Below are 23,798 nucleotides of genomic sequence, written 5' to 3'. Positions count from 1 at the left end.
TTTCATGTTGAAATCGAAGTAGTAAAACAGCCAATTTTGCTACAGTACATGGTTGTCTTAAAGGCATTTGGAAACGAACAGCCGAAATAAATCCCTCTTGTAACATACTTTCAGAGTTTTTCGTTTTCCTTAAGCAGTGATGAACGTTGACACTCATAGCTTTTAGATCAGAAAAATGTTGAAAAAGCATTCCTATTTTTGCTATATTGTTCTGTGACACAGAAATGGAGCCATAAGTTTCTAGAACCGTAGGTTTCATTTTAAAAGCTTGTAAAGGACTTTGCACATCTGCTTTGTAAGGAATTCAATCTCTACCAGGTTGCCTTCACTTTGGAAAAGAAAATCATGAAGTCACTTTTAGAGGTGGCTTTAGACAGGGAACTATTAGAGCTCACTTGTTTGAGGTTTATGGAAATGCAGTTCCTCCACTGGACTTGGTAAGTAAGCTTGTCTGCCTCCTGTCTTGTCCCCCAGCTTGAGCTCGAAAAAGATAGCTGTTTCATCACACCTAATTTTAGATATCCCAGCCTTATAGTTTCCACTGGTGAACTTACTAAATCAGTATTGTGTTTGTAGCTCCTGCAGAGATTGCAATCAAAAGATTAGTTACTGTATCATACCTTAGTAAATCCATTGCCTCGGAGATCTTGCAGTGTAATTAGAATATTTTCATTGGCTGCCAAGTATTTCCTGAAAAATACGGAGTATTTTGCTTTTCTGGTGAAGGCCATGGTGATGCAGGGTACTGAAAAGCTGTTATTTCTCTTGTCTCTCTGCAGAGCTTTTCTTGTTTGGTACATTTCATTGCATGTAAATGTGTGTCCTATTTTTTTTCCTGCAGTTGTCCTACTTCATAGCTTTCACTTGTTGAATGGTTTACTCATTACTCCAGCAGCCATACAGTGTGTGTGGAACTAATGTCCCTGGCCAAACGCGTGCATTGTTTGAAATGCAGGTAAACACTGCTGTTGCTGCTCGTACCTCAGATGGGTTTAATGGCAGGTTGTGCAAGAGCAAATAAGTACTCTGCCCTCTCGCGAAGAGGTCCCTGAGTCTGAGCAGCTTTCCTGATTTTGTTGCTGCTTTTCACATGGGAGATTTTCTAAATAAATATTTAAAAGAGCTTCTTACTAGAAATTGTTCCAATCCAACCTACTTAAGCAGGGATTGTTTTCATGCTTAATTAGGCTTTCCTCTCTTTAATGCTTCTAAAATAAAGCCCTTTCAAACTTGTAGTTGTTGTGACCTGAAGGTGACCTGGATCTTTATAATGGTGGGCTTTTTGGGCCTGTTGGATTAAACAGATGTACAGCAGAAGTCTGTGAAAAATAGACTGACTGTCCTGAGACAGAAATTTAGACACTATTTTCCTGAGAAAACAGAATGTATTACCCAGTGTTGGTGAGATTCTCTACATTTTATTATATGAATCTCTAAATTCACCACTTGTTCTTTCCTGTTTTATCTCTGCGAAAGCCTGCCTTTCCTCTTTGCTTTCTGTTTTAAAAACTAGGAAAGATGATAAACAGCAATTGTTAAACGTTTGGACATGCTTTGCTGTGTAACTTTCACCCAGGAATGTTAACAAAATTATCTGAGCAGCGCTGAGCTGCTGGTGCTGATGTGCTGGAATATCAGGAATAGCAGGGAATAATCTTGTTGAGTTTGGGGGGGAAAACACCTAAATGTTGTCTCTGCATGGGTAAATTCAGAATAACGTTAATCCCAGGCAGTGATTGTAAAACTGTGATTGGCAAAGGACTGGAGGAATGCAGCATGGTTGTCACCAATCCGTGTGGATGTTTGGAGAAGACTCTTTTTCAGAAACTGCCCAGCGCTCTGTAGTGGTAGGAAGAAGATTTTAGGAAATGACAGTGTGCAGTGGGGTCATACAGCTTTCCCTGCTCCTGACCTCCACCCAGCACTGGTTTCCGCTTTCTTGGCTAATCGGAGCAGCCAGGAAATGATCCCATAGGTAAAACCGCTTCGCTTGGCATCTTTAAAAATGTGTATTGACCTGCCGCTGGGATATGGAGGCTGTGGGAGGATCTGGCTTGGCGGCATTGTCAGGAGGAGCCGCGGGCGTACAAACCTTACCTGTGTGGGAGTCGGGAGGGACTCGGGGAGGTTGTCTTGGGGAACGGTTTTATGGGCTGTCTTGTTGGTGGCTCCTGTGTAGTTGCTGCCAGTGAGCTTACTGCCCACAGGCAAAATCAGTAGCATGACGTTGTCTCTCTTCTGCAAGCCAAGACCTTTCTTTGCCAACCAGCAGCTGTTAGGGCTCCTTTGAAGTTGTTTGGTAAACTGAGTCATAGGAAAGATTTTGAGCCATTCGTGTAGGAGTGAAAGACGCCATGGGAATTTCTGCGTGCATGTAGCTAACCTAGACCTTGCCTAGCCTGGTTGTTGATCCCTAAACTTGTCAGCAGGAGTGAACTCTGGTAGTTCCTAGCCCTTTCTGAAGCCTTTTCCATCGTATTTTCCTGTGTTAGATGATGCAGCTGAACAGAAATGATTTTGAGCGTGCCTGTCTGTTTTCCTTACACTTTCATTTATTTCCTATGGGCACAGTCTCAGTCCTGCTATCAAATTAGGGTATTTCAGTAGAAAATTGTCGTAATTCAGATTTTTTTCCTAAAGAAAACAAAATTTGGCTGAGTAATAAAGGGTTTGGTGCATTTAGGCTTTTTCCTTGCAGAACTGAAAGCTCTTCTTTGGTCCTATGGGAAGCATATATCAGTGGTGCTAATTATAATCCCAAGACAAGCTTCTTGCCATGCAAAGGCAATAGGAAGTATCAACTTCTCGCTGAAACTCGGCATACTGTGGTCTGCTGATGGTGTGTAGCCATGGCAGATACTGGGAATGGGATTGCATTTCTGATCGTGGCTATTCTACTGTAGCTATTCCTTGACTTTCAGTCTCCTTAGCAACTTTGGGAAAAACCCCAGAAGCCCATTTAGGCTTTTTCATTAGCTGTGTTGACAAGGTAGTGCTGAGGTAGCCAATTCTTTATGGTCAGTGCTGACAGAGAGCGTGGTGGGAGCTTACCATTTCCACACTGGCAGAACTAACGACTGTGTCTGGAGAGCGATGCTTTCTTGTTTCAGGTTGCGAACCCCGTGATGTAAACAGGGGGCTCTATTAGTGCTTTAGGGTGCCAGAGCAGAACTCAATGGAAAGATGCTTGAGTCTGCATGGAAAAAATAGTTGTGGCCCAAATCTAGTTCTGTAATATAATCTGGTTATGAGAATGAGCCCTAAATTGTTTATCACTAGGCTGTCCAGAAGAGACAACCGTCGTATTGATCGGTGTGGTTGTATGCAATAAGATGCTTTGATGGTTGTCTAATGAATTTGTGTGTTCTGCCTGCCCGAGAGCGTTTTCTTGGGGTACAACAGAAAAGATTAATCGCTGGATAAAGAGTAAGTGCTACAAGGGATTGAGCAATCTCTCTGCTTCTTTCAAAATCCTAGAAAAGATGAATGACTGAACATGGTGAATCATCACTGACGGGTTTTTTCAGAGAAACAGCGAGCGTTCCTTGGAGACTTGCTGAATAAGCAGTTGCTGTGATTTTTCGGCTGTGCATGAAGTAGCCTCTTCCTACTTCCCAAAATGCAGCAAGGATCACAAAAGAGGAAAAGCCACGGTGGTGGCGAATCTGGGTTTCCAGGTGTCCCTTTAATCCGTTGCTATCACACAGTTTCCGAACGTAATTACACTGGTTGAACTGCAGTCAGCTCTGTGGATTTTTGTTACTATTTATGAGGATTTGGGCTTCTTGTTTTGCAGGAAAATACCTTAATTATAATTTCAAATGGGTAAGAGAAGAGAATATGGAGAGACCATGTCAGGCTGACTTTCTGACGAGAGACACTTTAATTCCAATACGAGAGTTGCGTGTTTTAGTTTGTGACATCTTGCATTTTTATCTTTTCCAACTAAGCTGCTGGGACATGAAGTGTTTTAAATCACTTTGGTTTTCATGCTTACTAGTCTTGAATTTTTTCGCAAGGCTAGATGGTTCAAAATGGCTACATATATTTGGTAGCTGTTGATGATAAAGGGTATTTTATGTGAATTTCAGAAAATGAAATACCGTGTTTGCCTGAGCAGCATTGTACTTTGGAAGGAAGCTTCAGTAAATAAATTCTGGATTAGTTAAGGTTGAACACACAAGGTAATGCCATCTGAGAATTGTTGTCTTTCCCTATTCTTGATTTACACGACTTACTTTTCATGGTGGTAAATGTTAAATGAGAGTTTAATTCTGCGGACGGATTCTCTGATGTCCCTCACTTTGTTTCCATCCAATAGTATATTTATGTTTTTCGGTGTACAGGCTTTTAATTTCATTTTATTTGAAAGAGGAGAATTAGTTCTGTGTGGTTCTGAAGGCAGCTTCCAAAACCAGAAGACGCTTCACAGTAAACCAGAAGACGCTTCACAGTGCCTGAAAGAAGTTACTAATAAATGCCTGTAGTGGATTTTTTACTGTGAAGCCGAATTTATAATGCTCTATGGCTCAAACACTCAATTAATTGAGGTATCTAGTTGGTATGCAGGTACATGCCAGATAGAGTTATTGTTACAGAATAGACGAATTTGATGTATAAACTCAAGGTGCTCGAAATGTCTTTGTTTATTTGTTATTTTATTATTGTCTATTCATGCAGCATTAATTTTAGTATCTGAAAAAATTGTACATAATGCTCTGATCTGTCCTTTTTGTTTGTGTAAGGCTCCTATTGATGTAAGCAGATCAGCAAAATTAGGTGGCATTTAAAATTGAAAAATTATTCGATACTTTACATAAAATACATTTGAAAGTTTGTACCGGGGTGAATGAAGTCATCTGAGCTGAATAACAAATGATTTATCATGTGGTGCGTGCTGCACTGCAGGCAGTAGCTGGATGCGTACTCATACGTCGCTTGGCACGAGTGCAGAGAGCCTTTTGCATGTTCCAGCTTAGAAATACTGTGAGCCATGGCTTGGATTTGTATTTGTTTTAGAATTTCGAGTTTTCACTTTGAATTTTGTTGCTGCAGGTGTGTGGTGTGGCTGCGCGTGTTCAGCGAGGAAGCCGGGGGGATTTGGTGGAGCTCTGGGTGCCGCGGTGGGTCCTGCCAGCCCTGGCCAAGGCCAGCAGAGCAGAGCGATGGGCATAAAGGGCGCTGGGGACATCGGCCTCTCCTGCGACAGCAGGCTGATACCGGTGCAAGGGAAGTGTACCAGCGTAGGAACCGGTGTGGCTGCTTCCCCCTCTCCAGCTCTCCTCAGCATCGAGAGTTGTGTTTTCTCAGGGAGCACCTTACCTTTTTGGGTCTCCATTTTCATGTTTTTCAATGTAAATTATGTGGCCGTGGGATTATCTGTGTAATCAGACTTGAAAAAGAGCTGCATTTATAGAGCTTTCAGCATATGCAAATCATAAAGGAAGTATCTGGTACTGCACGTAGCCTAGATTAATTTTATTCCTTGCTAATTAAACAATATATAAAATTGAGATTATAGGCTTTCTAGGTAAAGGACTTGTTTATGATCTTTGAAGTGTCAGAAGTGGTTTTAGAGCTGTTTTCAAACTTAAACAGAATAGGGGTAAACAAAATCACAGCTTTGTTGAAGTATGTCTGAGTAGGTGTACAAAATACTTGGTATCTGTTCTTGAGGTAATGAGATAAATCTCAAATAATAATATTGTTGTATTGACCAGGTATTGGGCTACAAAACATACAGTGGAGCTTGACATTAAGAGACCAAAAAGAATTGTGCTTTATGAATGTAATTGTGGTGGGAGAATTATTAATTCTTAAAATCTAAAAGTGGTTCACTGAGATTTAGATATGTCTGCATAGTTAATATATAATTAACATTAAACATGCATTAGAAATGAAGAATTATCATAATGGCAAACTGATAGGTTCAAGTTACTCAAGCACACCCCAAAACTTTTGTGGTAACCTTTCTCATATAAAAATAATCCGAGGCTGGGCTGCTGTGGGTGTGGACTGGCGTTTTGTTCTGCTGTGGTGGAGGCAGTGATTCCTGGGGGCTGCTTGTTAGATATTGGAGGTGAGGAGAGATTTGTTCAGCTGTTGATGGTAGAGGTGTGTGGTGACTGTGCTCTTACTCTCTTTTTCCTTAACTAGATTGAACTGTTCGAGTGCTTCACGGGTCTGCAAGCTCTAGGGCCTGTCTTTGTCTTCTACTGCGCGAATCAGAGAAAGAGCTGCTAGTGACGGGTCTGAGCAAACCAGCTCTGGCCTTCACCTAGGCACTTAAAACCTTGATCTGAATGTTTCCTCACTGGGTAGTGGTAATATTTGGAGAAGTACGTAAAAACTTTCTTCAGCTCACTGCTTCTCATTTCTAATAACTTTTTTCTTTTCTTTTTTTTTTTTTTTTTTTTTTTTATTAGGAATACATAATCCGTGTTCAGAGAGGAGTTTCAGCAGAAAACAGTTGGCAGGTAATTTCTTAAACTGTGGTTCATGTAACCAGGGTGCCTTTTAAGGAAGAATTTGGTAATTGTCTCTTCCTAGCTTTTTACGTTTGAGCTGAGGAGGGAAATGTTGGTTTGGAATTGAGAACATGAAGTGCTCAAATACTTTTGGTCAAAAACTAAGAGAAAAACAGTATTGCTGCCAGCTACAGAAGGCATGTTGTCTGCTGCTATTGTGAATATTCCAGGAAAACAGGAAAAATGCGTGTCGTGTTACTAGTGTGTGTTGGTACGACCATAATTTTTAACTCTCACATGCCAGTTTGTCTTCCCTAGTGCTGAAATCACAGCCTTGCCGATACAGGACCATCAAAACCTAGAAGTAATGAAGATGATTGTGAAAAGTTGTTGCATCTAACGTGGCAAAATCACATTGTTTGCTGACAATTTTGCTCACAAATGTTCTTTTAAGCTGTTTTAGGATAATGTCTGAAATGCGTTTTTATGCGGGGCAAGAGGTGATTGAAAACATTTCTTTGCTCTCTGGCAGTGTGATGTAAATCCAGCAGTTATGCATTAGTACAAAAATGGGTAAAAGAAGAAGGACATTGTAAATGGGAATTACTTTTTGCTGATGCAATTTGAAGAGTAAAATGCTAATGGGAAAAGTAATATGTTCCCTGAACTTTGTCTTTATATTTGTATTTTGCAGATTGTGAGGCGATACAGTGACTTTGACTTGCTTAATAATAGCTTGCAGGTAACTTTTACCCTTGATAAATAAATACAAAATGTCAGTTAGAAGGATATATTTCAAATGGCTTGTGATATTTTTATATATTGCAGTGAAGGAAAAATACAAATTCACATTGCTGTAAAGAGAAACTGTGATTTCAAATGTAACTTGAATGTATGCTTTTTTCACTCATATTTTCTCTTGTAAAATTTTAATCAACAGGACCAATTTATGTAGAAATGGAGGAAATTGGCAGATACTGAATCTTTCCCTTTAGTACTGTGTCTTGTTCCGGTTTTATGTGTTATCATTTGTTCCTCCTTTGATTCGAAGAAAGCCAAGGCACGTACCAACCTTATAAATTCAGCATTGAAGTGCTATGTGTCTCATTATTTGTGTTCGTCCAAAAGCACTACCAGATGCTGCTTATCATGTGATGGTTTTCTGTATCCCTGGAAAGTGTTGCTTAGTTAAACACTGGACTTACTGTGTGTTTTCTTTTGCTTTTTAGGACAATTATTTCTTTTTAGTTTGTGTGGGAAAAAGCAGGGTAGATAAGTGTGTTTGGGAAAAGGGGGGAAGCAGCAGTGACTAGCATCTACAGGAGTGAAAATTGTTACCTGAGATTTCCATAGTACTGTGCAAGCAAGATAGAAAGTGAACACTTCGCGATTTGAGGACAGATTTTTGTGACTGTGAAACTTTTTTCCCTTGTTAAATGTGTGAATTCAGGAGCTGAATACTGCTTCCACTTCCTCTCCTTCCCCTCCCATCAAATCAGCCAGCTGCTTGATGAACCTCAGTGAGCACAAACATGTCAGGATGTTGAATTGTGCGCTCTGGTGGTCTGCTATAACTGATTCCTATGCTAGAAGGTGGATGAAGGAGCAAATTAGTCATAATTCAAGAGATGCAGCATGGTTGCGTTGTGGAATTACTTTACTGAATGTGCAGTAGCATGCAGGAACTTTTATCATGACCTAGAAACCTTGTGTGGTGTGCTGAATAAACGCAATAGAAAGATGTCACCTGCTCCAGAGAAGTCCGAGGTTTAAGATTAGATAAGCACCCGTGGGAACACAAGGAGATCAGATCGTACTAGTTGTTGTAGTATGTAGTGGTCATTGTAGTCTTAACCGTAGTCAAATTTTGATAAAGATCATAGAGGAAGAATTTGGAGAAAGTTTTAAAAAGAAGAAAGAAGTCACTTTTGTAGCCACCTGTAACAAGCTCCTCTTAACCGTGGGGAATAGAATGTGAAAAAGCTTGTTTGCCTTCTCATTTAACTTTCAAATGGGGCAGCTTTAGTAGAAAAGGCAATGGACATTTAAGACTTAAAAGTCAGAAATGGCAGGTACTGAGAGGTTAGACCTAGGTGGAAGGTCTAGAAAGTGGAGGGAAATAGGTTGTGTACAATGTGGTACAGAAGGAAAAGGCCTTCGTGTCTGAGGCAGAGCTGAACGATAGAAGTGGAGGGTTCAGGAATTGTCTGACAGCAGCTTGGAGAGTGGGACAGGGAGGAATTTGAAACAAGACAGAGATTTTGCAGATACAAGATACCAAGATCTGGGACAAAAACGTCATCTGCTTGGATGGCTAGAAATGATCAAACAGAATCATCAATGCCTACCTCTGATTTGGATAGAAGGATAGGCAGAGGGCGGCTAAATTAACAGGCAGTGTTCATTAGCACTTGGTCTCCTTCAGTAGAAACTGCTGCTCACCCCTTGATGTTCAGACTGCTCTTCTGCTTTGCATGGTCTGGAAAAGCAAAGCTGTATCTCCGCTTGGAGACAGCCTTTTCTGGCTAGTAGAGAGCCACCCTAAGAGGTGTAATTCTTCGGTCTGTGCCCAGCAGAAGGACAGGAATGGAGTTTTAAGTCTTTATCAAAGATACACAGCTCTGCTTTTGACTGACACCACTGCCTCTTCAGCCTAGTTCTGTGTGCCAGGGCTTGAGAGACAGCAGACAGCAGCTGGTAAGAACCGTGTTAAAATTGCTCTTTTCTCCCACTGTTTTGGAGTTTTTTAGAAATTGCGCTTTGTGATGCCGGAGCTGAAGTTTTCTGATCCATTGAGACAAGCAACAGTCTTCAGTTCCTTCCATCCAGAACTCTAAGCAACAATATTTCATCACAATATTCTGGTCCCGTGATTTGTTTTTAAACTCTTTAAAATTTCATCTTGTGTATATTGAAATTAGAGTAAACAAACTAACAAACAAAACTCCAAACAAAACAAACCACCAAAACAGTATAAAGCAATGAGCAATAAGAAAATACCAAATCCTAATCTCCTTCCTTCAAAACTAAAAAGTTACTGGAAAAACTGCTGGATTTTCTTTTGGGTGTAGAGCCCCACGCTCTTCCAGTTCTTGTGGCGTACTTGACCTGTTTGTAGGTTGGGGTGGTTGTGTTTGAACACATAGCTGCAGCTGAGTTGGAATGCAACTTTTCTGCTGTTAATCTGGTGCTACCTGTGCAATAATAGTAAGAACTGAGAATTTCCAAACTGTTTAGGCTAGAGGGTGCAGTCCTACCAAACACCTTGGAAAGAATGAGACGTGTATGGCTGTGACCCTGATCTGCATCCGACAGTTTCAGGCCGGATTCCCTGAACTCTGAGCTGTGTACTGGCCTGAAAAGCTCCTTCCAGCATGTCCTGCATTTCTTCTTCTTCACTCACTTGACAGAGATGTGTGGCTGCTCTTCTGGTTTGTTAAGGGAACTACTGGTACAGCAAGATACCTGGCTTTTGTGAAGCGTTTTATTGCAGCTTTTGAACAGACATTCCTGAATGGGCTGTGATTTGAAGATAAGAATGTTAATTCCCAGGTTCTTCTGCGATGAAGCCCGTCCTGGCTCCAGTGCTGAGCTAGGGCCACTGAGAAGTACTGCTGGTGTTTGAAAGCAGGTGAGGTCTTTGCAAGGTCAGGACCTGGGTGAGGTGTTCTGTGGGAGACAGTGTTCTCACTGTGCCCTGTGTTTTGGCAGATAGCTACAAATAGCTGGGGGTGAATGTTACTTTCTGCTGAAAAATAGCAGATGTGTGGTTTATTGAAATGAATTTTAAAACAAATAATAGTGGTTTGAAAACGTCTGAACTACAGTCCTTTTCTCTCCGATGGTAGCTAGCTGTCAGGTCAACAAGGTAAAGTTGATTGTGATTTGACATACCTTTCACGTGAGTCATACCAGAAATGGATTTAGGTTTTGTTCAGAAACTTGGTTTTGCATTGAAGTAAGAGTGGTCTGCCAAATGAAAGTTTTGTATGCCTCTGGTGTTACAGCCAGTAATTCACCAAATTAGTTTTAAGTGGTATATTGTTGCCTTGGGGTTTATTCCTGGATATATATTTTTTTCCCTCCTTGTGTGTAAAAGATCGTTAAAAAATGCTTAGTGGATGAGATGATTTTTATTAACATCTGCTGTAATTCAGGCATAGTTACAGCTCTTTTTCAGCCCATGGTTTGCAGTCAGAAACAAGAGAAGTAAGAGAAGTGCTAAGGTTAGGGGGGAGACAACTCCTGTGTTCAAATGAAGAAGAAAAGGGAGAGGAATTGCTACTTCTGCCCCAGTTTGTTGAACTAATCCTTTACTATTTCCGCTAGTTAAAATGAGAGTTGTTCAAACACCAAAAGTCACTGTCTTCTCCCTGGTGAACTGTTTGCTTTAGAAATGAGGTTATTGCATCTGGTGTAATTTGATTCCTGCAATACACATTTCTTACAGCTAACTCCCATGGAGATTCAGCATACCCAAGGCAGGTGCTTTGATCTGCAGGACAACGATGTGTTAACAACATGAAAAATTTATTCTGGCAATTCACATGACCTAATTGAATATAAACACTGTGTACAACCTAGTTTTGTTTTCTAAAGATGATCTCTCTGATCTGACTTACGTAAGGCTTTGAATTTCTGTACATTTTTTTATTGTCCTATTTCGAAGTATTTCTCTGATTTTATCTGAAGTTTTGGATCACTTATGTCAACACAGAACAACTACTGTACATCCACTGGTAGATTGAGCGATTTCTGTGTTGAAAGATATGTAGCTGTTTAAAAAGTGTACAGCAGCAAATTCAGAGCAAATGGAAAAGTTGCACCATATTTGAAATTGCAGAACCAAAATACTGACAGTAAGGGCTTTACCTATAAAGGCAGCAGAAGCAAAGGAAAGTTATTAATCTGCACTTCATGAAATAAGAAAGCATAAATCTTATTTAGAGAAAACGGTAAGGTGTGCGTTGTTTTTGTGCTGTGGTGGAGGTATGTCATGGAAAGGATTTGGCTAAAAACTGTAGTCGTTTAGTATCTGAAATTTTGTGTAGTGATTTTATATGCGTGACTTGCTAGCAAAACCTTATCTGCTGGCGTTTTCAGTGTTGTACCACTTACTAATCTCTTCACAGTGGGATGTGAGCTGTCATCTGACTAGCTTACCCTGATAACAGTAATAAAAATAAAAGCGTGTATATAGACAGGACAAAAAGAGTCATCCAGTAGTTAGCTTGCTGCTGGGAGTCTTTTGCTTTCTGGGTTGCAAGTTTATATCCCTGAGGCATTTTAAGAGCAAGGTTAGTAATTTTTCCTCTCTTTTTAAGATCTCAGCTCTAAGTCTACCTCTTCCTCCAAAAAAATTGATTGGAAATATGGAGCGTGAATTCATAGCTGAAAGACAGAAGGGACTCCAGGCCTATCTCGATGTAATTACAACCCATCACATACTGTCTAACTGTGAACTGGTAAAAAAATTCTTGGACCCAAACAGCTATTCTGTGAACTACACTGGTAAGTGAGGAATTGCAAAACTGCATTACAGTTTCCCTTTAGCATGTGTCCGTATCTTCCGTTGATGCTGGCAAGGACCTGCACTGAAGCATGGGGGGTGGATGGGAGGAGCAACCTTCAAAATGATCATACTCTGCATGTGATTGTTTATGATAATATTTCTCCAGCTCTGTGCATGAATCGTGCTGCGATTGTCCAATCTAAATATTGGAATTATTTTACGGAGGAGTGATGAGGGTCAAGATCTATATAAGCAGAACTTGGTGGGGGGAAGTTGGTGGGAGCAACATCTGCTTTTTCAGAGTTCACGACAAATGGGAAGGGTTGGTGTTTGGAAATTATTTGTCTACCGGAGTGTAAGGTGAAGTGAAGTTTGTCAGCTCTGTGTTCTGTTAAAACAGCTGGGCTTCTGAACGCTGAATCTTGTATTTGTCATGGTTCTGAGGTTTTTCAAATCAACAGGAACAGTTGTGGTCAGCTTGTCTAGCTCCCACTATCACTTTGGGTTGTGAGACTTCCTCGAGCTAATTGTTTGAGCTAGGTTGAGTACTTTTTTAAGGCTTGAAGTAGTCACACACCTTCTCCCCTCAAATACTGGAGAATCACTACATCCCTTAAAATTATATCCTAGTGATCAGTTCTCTTCACAATGAAATGTTTCTTCTTTGAAGTTGTCCGACTTCAGCTTCAGCCACTGGAAATTGTTAAATATTTGTCTGATAGTCTGAAAAAAACTTCCTCTTAGTGATGAAAGCCACCCCACAGATTTAGTTCATGGGTAGACTGACTTTCTGCAAAATGCAAAGCTTGTTTTCATAGAAGCAGAGCCTACTGAAGCAGGAACTTACTGCTTCCTTTTCACTTATCTGTTGCTCTCCATTTATGTAGCATTCTTCTGTCTTCAGCCTTGAAGTGCAAAGAACATTTCCCGGATGTTTATGATAAGCTGTGGAGGAGTTGTAAATTATTAGTAACTCTTCAAGGATGCTGTTTGTCTGTCTAAAGCTGAGCAGCCAATTTAAATCCTCAAGGAGACACTGTGACTTCTGTTTTAATCTTGATGAAAGTGCTCAAAATTGTTTTTTCAGCAAGTTGCTGGGAAGTTAGTAGCAATCAAGTCATTACCTATGGTCTGTGGAGACACCATCAGTTTGTCATTTCTTAAATACTGGAGCAGTGAGCTGAGATTTATTGCACTGTTCCCTCTCTTTTTCTTAACCTATTTTTAGAGAGAGAAGCTACAGTGCAGAAAGATCAATGCATCCTTACCTTTTTGCTGTGTTTCTCTGTCAAGACAAGCCATGTTAGAGAAAACTCCTTGTTACAGAAAACTTGTTGGCATGATTGCGTTTCTCCCCCTGCTTTCACCTCTTCTCACTGAGATCTCCCCTCAAATCGCTTCATGAATAAAGTGTGTAGTGTGTTCAGTAGTGTTCCCAGCTGTGGGAGAATTCAGTATCCAGAAGGGTGACCTTCCCCGCTCTTCCCAAAATGTGTGTATGATCATGATAGCAAAACACCTTTGCCTCCACGGAAAAGGACAGAATAGCACATGGTGAAACAGAACTGATTGGTTTACATGTAGTAATAACAGTGTAGATGAGTGTTAAAGAGTTGTAAAAGCACTTTTACAGGGATAGCAGAAACATTTCGTGATCTAATGTGGTGTGGGAAATCTTCACTGTGAGCATTGGATTTGGACTTGGGAATGTAGATCTAGTACAGATAGAATGGAAATTCAGTAAGCTCCGTTTTTTGAAGGCAGTGCTTTCTGTTTTCTTTGTGGATTTGAGTTCTCAGTTTAAAAATGCAAACGCCCTTTAACTGTGTTTTTATCTGATTTCCTTTTAAAGTGATTTTGCTGACTTTCAGTCTGAATTCCTACAGGCTTCCTTCTGGCATTGAACCCTACCTAATGTGTGGATAATCATCCTAAATAGTCTCTTAAAACCTTTTTTTTTTCTTTTCTAGAAATTGCCTTACAGCATGTTTCAATGTTCTTCCGATCAGAGCCAAAGTGGGAAGTAGTAGAACCATTAAAAGATATAGGTAAGAAGAGCATGTATACATGAAAATGTGTCTGATTTTTTTTTTTCCAACTGTATGAGTTGTCCTGAGATGACTATCTTTGCTTACAGACCTTGTCCTGCCTGTAAGCCATGTGATTTAGTAGTGTTTTAATTAAAGCTGTTGATGATTCTTCTTTTGTAGGTTGGCGAATACGTAAGAAATATTTCTTAATGAAGATTAAGAATCAACCAAAGGAACGGCTAATGTTAAGCTGGGTATATATACTTTCATCTCATTCTCAAGTATTTCTTAATGAACTTGGCTTATTTAGTTTATAATGACTAGTATGTGTGAGTGATAGAGAGATAGACTTAAGAGCTCAGGCTGCAGAGGAACCTTGAAAGCCCTTGGGTGAATGAGTGGTGTGGGAACTTCTTATGTTTCTTTCCTCTGGTGGCAAATCCAGTTTGCAAGTTTCTGTGCTGGTCATTTGTTCCCCTTCCTGCACCTCTGTTTCTTTGGTTGTAATGGTGTAGCTGTTGATCGTAGTATAAATTTGCTCACTGAAGATAACAAGGTGATCCTTTTTAAAGTGGTGGGTTTGCTTACTTGGATCTTCAGTTTTACTGACAAACTAAATAGGTGGAAGAGACATGAATTGCTCCTTTAAGGCAGACATGTATTGACACCAAATAGTTTGTTGTTACTGAACACTTGCTTGTGTTCCTGTGCTGAAATGTGCTGCCCTCTTAATTATCAGTATAGCTGTTCGTGAGACTTCACTGGAAAGCGGATATCACTAAAGCTTGCAGTAGGAGGGAAGGGTTTTTTTTTGCTGGGGAGGAAGAAGGAGGAGGTTTAAGCCTTATCAGTTCACAATGCACGCAGTCCCCCAGTTTGGGGTTGGCAGAGTTCATTCAGTGGTAGTAATGCATGTCAGATATGGGGGAGGAAGGAGGCAATAATATTTACTCTCAGACACTTTGTATTGTGAAACCATGACCGTTTCAAGTTTCATTCTGTGTGATTTCCTTGCTTGCTCTTCAAAATATACCTTCAAGCAGCTGTCTTAATTTGCGAGAGCAGAACGTAGATCACATTTTCTTTATGGAATGCAGCATCTATTACCGTGCCATTCTTTTCCTATTTATTTCCAGGCTGATCTTGGCCCTGATAAATACTTGTCTGACAAAGACTTCCAGTATGCTGTGAAACTTCTTTCTTCCTGTTCTGTGAGTATTGCTTGAAGACTTTTAAATTGTGCCAGCACGATAGTGCTTGTCAAGGATTGATCTTGCAAAAGCACATGTAACCTAGTAGATATACTTTGTAATTTTAGAGTTGCTTTCATTTAAAGATGTGCAAACCTTTTAATTACATTTCCCACACAATGTCAGGTAACACGTTCTCAGCACAAATAATAGTCCTGCAGGATTATTACAGGAGATTCAGAGTTGTGGTTAATTGTATTGCTCTCTTCTGGGGCAGTACTGTGGGATCATGAGCTTTTATTTCAGCTCCTCAACACTTTTAGACTCTTAGGATAGTGCTGTCTAGGCGTAGTTGCTGAACCGTGTGCTGGGAATATTCTCAGGCAGCAGTGGATAAGGCAGTGCAACGAGAGTCGTTTTTTCAGTACTTTGAACTTCATACAGGAGTATCTTAGAGGTACAGTGGAGACTGTGCAATGCCACACTATAAATCCACCAGGCATCTCTGAAAAACTGGCATTTGACTCCAAGAGGAGTTTCTCTTTAAGGATGTTAAGCATGTGAGAGGCTGGCTGAAAAGGGGGGTGTTTAAGCTGCTAAACCTCTGTGCAGTCCTGGAACTTAGCAGATGCAGAGGACAGAAGAGGCTGAAAACCAGGCTGCTCAACCCCCAAACCCGACTGAAACTGATGTATTAAAAGAAGACATGAAAAAGGGGTATTTTCCTAACTAGCAGTTTCAATTAGTGTATGTGTTGCATGTGTAATTTATTTCCAACTGTGCTGTCTCATTTGGTTTCACAAAGTTGCAGGAACTTGTTGTAATAATTTCTGAAGACATAAAAGTGTTGTGACAGCTATTAATGCTGAATTTCCTTATGTGCCACAGTTGTATAAAACCATGAATGAATTTGTTAGCTTAGCATGACTTAAACCTGCAGTAAAGCTGCTCATGTGTAAGTGTTAATGGTGCTGGAGTCTTAATTTGTTTAAACTGCCTGTCTGTTTTGTTAAAAATAGAAAGTGGACTTTTTTAAAAAATTGTGTGGAAATTGAACACTATCCCTATGACGTTTTCTTTGCATTTACTCCAGGTTAAGACTGAATAACTTGAGCAAATGTCAGTGACAGAATCCAATTTATTACTTTAAATAAATAATTCAGGCAGAGCTTTTCTTACTTGTGAATTGAGCAGAAATGAATTACAGAATCTGTCATCTAAAACTTACCTGCAGTTTCTTCTTTTGGTAGCATCCCTATATTTACAAAATCACTTTTGCCACTGCCAATGAATCTTCAGCGCTGGTTATTAGACCATTCAGTGAAAAAGGGACACTAAAGGACCTTATTTATAAGGTAATGTTCTCCTCGTCCCCCCCCCCCCCCCCTCCACCAATGGTAGAGTATTTGCTGGAAAGACCATAGTATGTCTTGTATAAAACTGCTTACCATCTATTGCTAAGCAAACTAAGACAATTACTGGCTTTTTCTGGGCATGATACTTGATATGTGTGTTTCTTCTAAAGGCAAAGCCAAAAGACCCATTCCTGAAGAAGTATTGTAATCCTAAAAAAATTCAAGGTCTTGAACTTCAGCAAATAAAAACATATGGAAGGCAAATATTAGAGGTATTTTTTTTCTTTATTTACCAGCCTTTATGATTTTTTTTTTTTTGAGGCCAACTGGTTTAACTGGAAAAAGTAGACCAACTTTTGAGCACAGAAGCTTTATTTTAGCAGCAGACATCATAGCTAAACGTAAATTGAGATTAGCTGCTGGGAGTTGAATTTAGATATGTATGTGTGAGGCCATTTCTGACCAAAAAGAAAAAAAGGGCAGTTGATACGTGTGGAGCTTAAGTGGGAGAGAGGTGATAATGTAGTTTTTCCCTTGTGGAAAAAGGGAAAGAAGTAATTCATAGACTATGCCATAAATTCATTGTCATTAATGTGGTTTTTAAAAATGTTATTCAAACTATAATATTCAGTAGAATTGTGAATTTTGGTTTCCGTATCTCTGTGGGAGGTGTCTATAAGCCTGCTTTGGGGATCAGCATCAAATGTTTGTTTTGTGAGAAACGTTACCAGTGAAATGGAAATGAATAGTCAGCCAAAGATGATGTAGATAGAAGATGAAGGTGAGGAAGCATTCCAAATAGGGGCCTCATTTATTATGTATCTGCTTTAGTATTGGAGCATTTAAGATCTTGAGAACATTAGAGCATCTTGTGACAGTGCTTCTGTATTGGATTTTTTTTCAGGTATTAAAATTCTTGCATGAGAAAGGATTTCCTTATGGCCATCTTCACTCTGCCAATGTGATGTTGGATGGGGACACCTGCAAGTTACTGGATCTAGAAAATTCCTTGTTGGGACTTCCATCATTTTATCGATCATACTTTTCACAGTTTCGGAAAATTAATGTAAGATTCAGACGATTAATTCAGCTGACTCTTATGCATCCCTTTATCCTCAACTTCTGTTTGTGGAGAACTGACTAGAATGAAAAAAACCCCTCTCTCAACCCCCTTTCTTTAATCTGAGCTTTTATCCATCAAATCCTTTCTCTGTTTCCTCCAAATCACTGTCTGGCTGCACAGAAGTTTTGGTGCAGCACGCTGCAGTGAGGCTGAGGCCAAAGGTAAGCTGCTAGTGTGTTTTCGTGACAGCGGTGCTGGCACAAATAGAGGTAAACTGCAGTTGTTTTAAGATCTCTTTCCACCCTGGTCTTGTATTTCATAGGAGTGTGCGTATTGTCTACCGTGCTTTTTCACTTGTATGTCTGTACAATGAGCGCAGCTTATCACTTGGTCTTAGCTGGGAGTAATAATTGGCCTTGTCTTTGGTGGATACTGTGAAAATTGATTAGATGCTTGCAGACATCTAGCTATTAAAAGTTGTTTTGTATTTGTTTGAAGAGTGTCTCAGCTGCAGGCTTGCAATGAAAAATACTATCTTCCTACAAAAATATGAAAACAAATTTGCCCTGTTGCAGCAATGCAGTCTTTTAGCCAGCATCTTGCCCTGCCTGTAAGTGCTCATACAGCATCACGAGACAGCTGCTCGCTGACCTTGCTAAACAAGTTCTACTGTGTTGTCAAAGAAACGATCAAAAGTTCATGGTTAGTCCAAATCTGTTAGTGCCATCAAAGCTCTAAGCCTCTTCCAGTAACAGGAGCCGTTTCTGTTTAAACATGATGCAAAATCTTGGAAATACCCTGTCTGGGAGCTTAGCATGTATGTACAGCTTGTATAAACCTAATGAGGAGTGAAAGAGACTCTCCTAGGTTTGTTTTGCATGCATTTTTTCTGTCTTTTTACCTACCTCTCTGTGAAGTGACAGCTGGTCATATTATGAATTTCATTCTTTGCTGTTTGATTTAGCTAGGAAAATGTGCTTGGTTGTGATTTGTATCGATGTATGGGTCTCTAAAGTGTTGTGTATGAGAAGAGTTTATTACTTTGCAGAACATGAGTATGCTGCTGTCCTGTTTGTATCATCACGTACAGAATAACAGGAGTAGCTTCTTTAGCTTGAGGTGTGAAGATTTTATTTGAGCTAAAGTTATGTAGGGAAATGGTAGTGGTTAGGAGCTGTCTTAATGGTTCCTCTTACCTGTTTTCAAATGCAAGACCACTCTTAAATGGGTTATCATGTGTTTTCAAAGCAGTTGTGAAAAACTGGTTAGTTCTAGCAAGTTGTGTTTTTATTTTTTTGTTCCTCCCCAGACTTTAGAAGGTGTTGATGTACATTGCTTTGGACACTTACTGTATGAAATGACATACGGAAGACCCCCAGATACGATTCCAGTAGACAGCTTCCCTCCTGCACCATCAGTGTTTGTTGGTTAGTATACAGCTGAGAAAACATCAGCCTCCGCTTCCTGCGTGCTCTTACCTTGTACCTAAGGTGCGGTGCTGTGAAACAGCAACCTGACATCTTTGCAGCCCATGACCAGAAGGAATTAGTTAGTAATTTGTAACAGCAGAAAATGTGTTCTACTTGAAATATATGTAGCATATAAATAAAACTTTTTTTTAACTGAGTGATAAAGCAGTGTGTAGGAAGTAATTAGATGTCTGGATTCCCTCGCCTCATATCTAACATTCTTGAAAAGTTTGTACATGTAATAGTAACATTGTAATAAAAAACAGATGCCACAGAGCTTCACCACTGCTTAATTGATGCAGTACTTAGGGGAACATCACACAGCAGTGCCAGACATTCATTCTAAATCATTTGCTATCCTGCTGTGCAAAAATGTGTTCAGTCTTATTCTTTCTTTGGTAGTGTCTGTGTTGGAATCCATTCTGACCGGTGAAGCTATGAAGAATGGCATGCCAACTGTTTCACGGCTCTTACAGATGCCGTAAGTCTTGTTTTACTTGTTTTATACTCATAGCAATGTTTTTAGTTATGTTAGGAGGAAGAACCTTTTTGCTCTTGTTCCTTTTTAGAAAGATTTGCTCCTCATTCTGAGGGATGTAGTGTATCCCAAATGAAGCTTTAAAAATGATAGGCTTTATAGAACCCATCACGTGTCAGTATGAGAGATGCTCCTTTAACATTGTTTTGTCTCTTGGTGTGTTGGAGCTGTCATGGATGCATTTTATTTAGCATGGTGCTATCGTTTAAATTGTTCCCATTACTGACGTAGTGCAAGCTACATAGATTGCACTATATACAGATTGTTTTAAAGGGTTTAGAATAAGGAGTCTTTTTGCATGTCCCCTTCAGACCTACTTCAGTAGATTTTGCTATCAGTTTACTTATGACTAGGAAAATAGATCTCTTGCTTTGCTCAGCAGTGACATTTGGTCTGGGTATGAAACATTATGTAGAAGTTCTGGCTGGTTTCTTGCAGGGCTGCCTTAAGGATTCCCTGAAGCATAGACAGAATGTGTTTCTTTACAGGCTGTCCTCCCAGTGATGCAGTGAAGTGGTAAAGGCAGGTACAGAGCAAGATTAGGGTGCAGAAAGGGAGCAATGTCAGTGCATGACTGAGCTGGAGATCATACCAGCTGCAGTGCCGCCCTTCCTGCAATTAGGAGACAATATTACCAGGGAAATTGTCTGCTGTCACTGTGCTGCGACATAGCACCAGCATGCTGAGTGTAGAATCACAGCTCCTGGTGGGGGGTTCTTTAGTTTTTTCTTAATACAAGGTGCTGGAGTCATGACCTTATAAATGACAGATTGCCCATACTTAAATGGGCATAATACATAATGTTTCATACCCAGAGAGGAACCTGATGAGGTGCAACAAAGGCAAATGCAGGGTCCTGCACCTGGGGAGGAACAACCCCATCCATCAGTACAGGCTTGGGGTGGACCTGCTGGAGAGCAGCTCTGCGGAGAGGGACCTGGGTGTCGTGGTGGATGACAGGTTGACCATGAGCCAGCAGTGTGCCCTGGTTGCCAAGAAGGCCAATGGCATCCTGGGGTGCATCAAGAAGAGTGTGGCCAGCAGGTCGAGGGAGGTTCTTCTCCCCCTCTACACTGCCCTAGTGAGGCCTCATCTGGAGTACTGTGTCCAGTTCTGCGCTCCCCAGTTCAAGAAAGATGAAGAGCAACTGGAGAGAGTCCAGTGGAGGGCTACAAGGATGGTGAGGGGACTGGAACATCTCTCCTACGAGGAGAGGCTGAGGGAGCTGGGCTTGTTCAGCCTGAAGAAGAGAAGGCTGTTGGGGGACCTAATATATACTTACAAATATCTGAAGGGTGGATGTAAGGGAGTTGGGGCTAAGCTCTTTTCAGTGGTGCCCAGCGACAGGACAAGGGGCAATGAGCACAAACTGAAGCACAGGAAGTTCCATCCTGAACATGAGGAAGAACTTCTTCCCTCTGAGGGTGACGGAGCCCTGGAACAGGCTGCCCAGGGAGGTTGTGGAGTCTCCTTCTCTGGAGATATTCAAGACCTGCCTGGACAAGGTCCTGTGCAGCCTGCTGTAGGTGACCCTGCTTCGGCAGGGGGGTTGGACTAGATGACCCACAGAGGTCCCTTTCAACCCCGACCATTCTGTGATTCTGTGAAATCTGGGTCAGATCTCGCACTGTATGGATTGTAGTGCATGTAGAACGTGCTCTGAGATTCGTATTTCCTTGTTGGGAAGTCACTGCAGGCTTGTCTCAGCCTTCAATTACTTCTACTCCTCCTTTCCTCTGCTCTTAAAGGAGGTGGGAGGTAGAGAGAAGAATGTAAGCAGGGGAGAAACGCTGTAAGAAAACTCTGTGAATACAGGAATATACAGGTCTTAATAGATATTGAACAAACAATCCACACCCAGCTGTATCTGATATGTAGGACATGATACTACATTCCCTTCATACCAGTACTCTTCACAAAAGTGTTCTATGTAGGTGTACAATGCAATTAATGTAATTTAAAGCAATTAATATAATTTAAATATTTATTAAGCTTTATTATTTATTATTACCATATAAACTATGAGTTTGCTTAATTTTGCAAGGACATGTAGTCAGAAAGGGTCAGAAAAATGCCCTGAAACAAGGATGAATTTTCATGGGTTTTTGAAAAGTCTTTTAAAAGTCTGCTTTATTTCTGAATTTTGCATAGAATACTATTCTTATAAACTTGATTCTACATTTGAATTTGTTTTCTCTAGTATAGGCCTGAGATCTCTTTCTGGGACAGTTTTCTAGTATGTTCTCCAGAACAAAGTATCTTGAAATGGACTAACTAGTTTATTTTCAGACTACCATTGCCCTCTAGTGTCTTTGTTTTGGATGAGAAAGGATTACTCATGTATGCCATTGCTGCTGATGCCGTAGAGGGAGAGTGACAATACTGGAATATTTGCTTTAGTTGGCTTTGCCAGAGTACAGACAAGAATGCAGATGTTTTCAAATGTTAAGTTTACTCATGTATCTTTCACATGGTTCTTGGTAATGCTAAAACAACAGTTGTGCTAGGAGATTTTTCTTAAAAAGAGCCATAATTTCGTTTAGGTGAAACTTAAAATAAGGTCCCTAGTAATCTTGGTCATTAAAGAATCCATATACTTTTAAGGAAAAGGTGTTCTTTTTTGGGGGGAACCCTTCTCTGCAAATTTGATAATTGTACCTGTTCTGTCAGCTTTCAAAATACTTCACACAGTGTTCGTACTGTGCCATCAGTGGTTGGCTGCATTCTGAGGGCTGGATGCTACTAATTTTACAGCAGTACTTGGAACATAAAAAGCAGTACATAAAAACCTGTGGGGAAGAAAACAAACAAGGGCCTAGGGGTGAGGACAGAGAATGAAGAGGAGAAAGAAGGAGTTAACCAAACAGTACCAGCAGTATTCTTGCTGTGGTTCTGCCTGTCTCTTGGGGAATAATATTCCTTTTTTTTCTCTCTTTTTTTTTTTTTTCCCCATCCACTCACAGATTATTCAGTGACGTCCTGCTAACAAACTCTGAGAAACCACAGTTTAAGGTAGAGTTGAACATTGATTTGCTGATGTTTGTGGAAGTGTCAGGCTGTGGGTATCTCTGCATTCATCGACAGATAGGGTAGAGGAGAGCTAGCTTTCTTTGGCTTCATGGTGATTGCCATCAGTATTTGGATTCATTTGCTGAATTGTACGCAGAACGTTAGATCACCCATTAGAAGGGGGACGCAGTGTGACCCATGAGTGTTCAAGTGCAGTTCCTGTCCTGGAGCTCATTTGCGTGACGATTGATGGTGCTCTATCTGAGCAGGGGCTGTGAAGTAATGCGGGTCCCTTGCAGTGAGAGGAAACAAACTGCTCATACCTGTGGAAATTGATTTTGCTAGGCGAGTCCACCAGCACATTGTTGCCAGCTCCAGCGCTGCAGTGCTGGGACTTTCGGGGAGTCACGTCTGCTCCCCTTGGGGAGCTGCCCCAGAGCACTTCTGGAGGGCACGCATTGTCTGTCTTGTGTTGTCAGCCTCACAGCAGCCTGGGGGTCTGACCAGAGTATCAGCATCGTTAGAGGTCCCTGCCATTAGAGTATCCCTTCCATTATTCGATGTTTCTTTGTCCCTGCTGTTAGATATGTGGCTAGATTTGGAGTGGAAAACATGCATCTAGAGTTATCTTTTTCTCCTTCACTAAGGGAGTAGCGTCAGAACATGGGGCTTTAGGTGGGCAACATGACCAGATGAATGGTGAGTTTTGAGCAGTGGAGCTGTGTTTTACTTTATCACATTTTGTGCTATGATTTTTTTCCCCATTCTGTATTAGATTCCTACTAAGCTAAAAGAGGCGTTGAAAACCTCCAAGGAATGCATAGAAAAACGATTAACAGAAGAACAGAAATTGGTAACGTCTGCATTTCTTTACTGCATTTCCTACAGACATTCCGTTTCTTCTTACCACTTTTACATGGGGAAAGTGAGTTTTCACTCGCTCAGAGTGATTTTGAGTAATAAAGGCTTTCGTCAGCAGATTTGCTTTCCCAGAAATGCAGTACAAGCAGTTGTAGAACAGCTGTTGACTGTATGGCATTTCACTGTTTTAAGTGGTGCAGTTTCACAGGCAGTGGCTCCTGAGTTAGAGGATCATTTTCACTGCAGTATGAGGGTCCATCCTCTACCAGCAACAGTAAAGATAAACACTAAAAATGAAAAAAGA

At 40.6% G+C, this 23,798-nt stretch overlaps 1 protein-coding gene across 9 annotated transcripts in view; it reads left to right on the top strand.

Moving 5' to 3' along the window:
- PXK (PX domain containing serine/threonine kinase like) overlaps positions 1-23,798 on the top strand; it is a 37,797-nt gene that overhangs the window by 4,162 nt on the left and 9,837 nt on the right. For 6 of the 9 annotated variants that reach the window (XM_075433074.1, XM_075433073.1, XM_075433076.1 and 3 more), the window contains exons 2-14: positions 6,426-6,476; positions 7,162-7,209; positions 11,792-11,978; positions 13,950-14,027; positions 14,190-14,263; positions 15,146-15,220; positions 16,450-16,554; positions 16,725-16,826; positions 17,459-17,620; positions 18,927-19,044; positions 19,489-19,567; positions 22,588-22,636; positions 23,409-23,486. In XM_075433074.1, the coding sequence (XP_075289189.1) occupies positions 6,426-6,476; positions 7,162-7,209; positions 11,792-11,978; positions 13,950-14,027; positions 14,190-14,263; positions 15,146-15,220; positions 16,450-16,554; positions 16,725-16,826; positions 17,459-17,620; positions 18,927-19,044; positions 19,489-19,567; positions 22,588-22,636; positions 23,409-23,486 (1,206 nt within the window). Of the gene's footprint in view, positions 1-6,425; positions 6,477-7,161; positions 7,210-10,019; positions 10,099-11,791; positions 11,979-13,949; positions 14,028-14,189; positions 14,264-15,145; positions 15,221-16,449; positions 16,555-16,724; positions 16,827-17,458; positions 17,621-18,926; positions 19,045-19,488; positions 19,568-22,587; positions 22,637-23,408; positions 23,487-23,798 lie in introns of those variants that run through there. The other 3 variants (XM_075433080.1, XM_075433079.1, XM_075433082.1) reach the window with 3 other exon arrangements.

Source organism: Opisthocomus hoazin, chromosome 11, assembly GCF_030867145.1.
Source record: "Opisthocomus hoazin isolate bOpiHoa1 chromosome 11, bOpiHoa1.hap1, whole genome shotgun sequence".
NCBI lineage: Eukaryota > Metazoa > Chordata > Aves > Opisthocomiformes > Opisthocomidae > Opisthocomus > Opisthocomus hoazin.
This window is presented reverse-complemented; position numbering and strand designations above follow the sequence as displayed.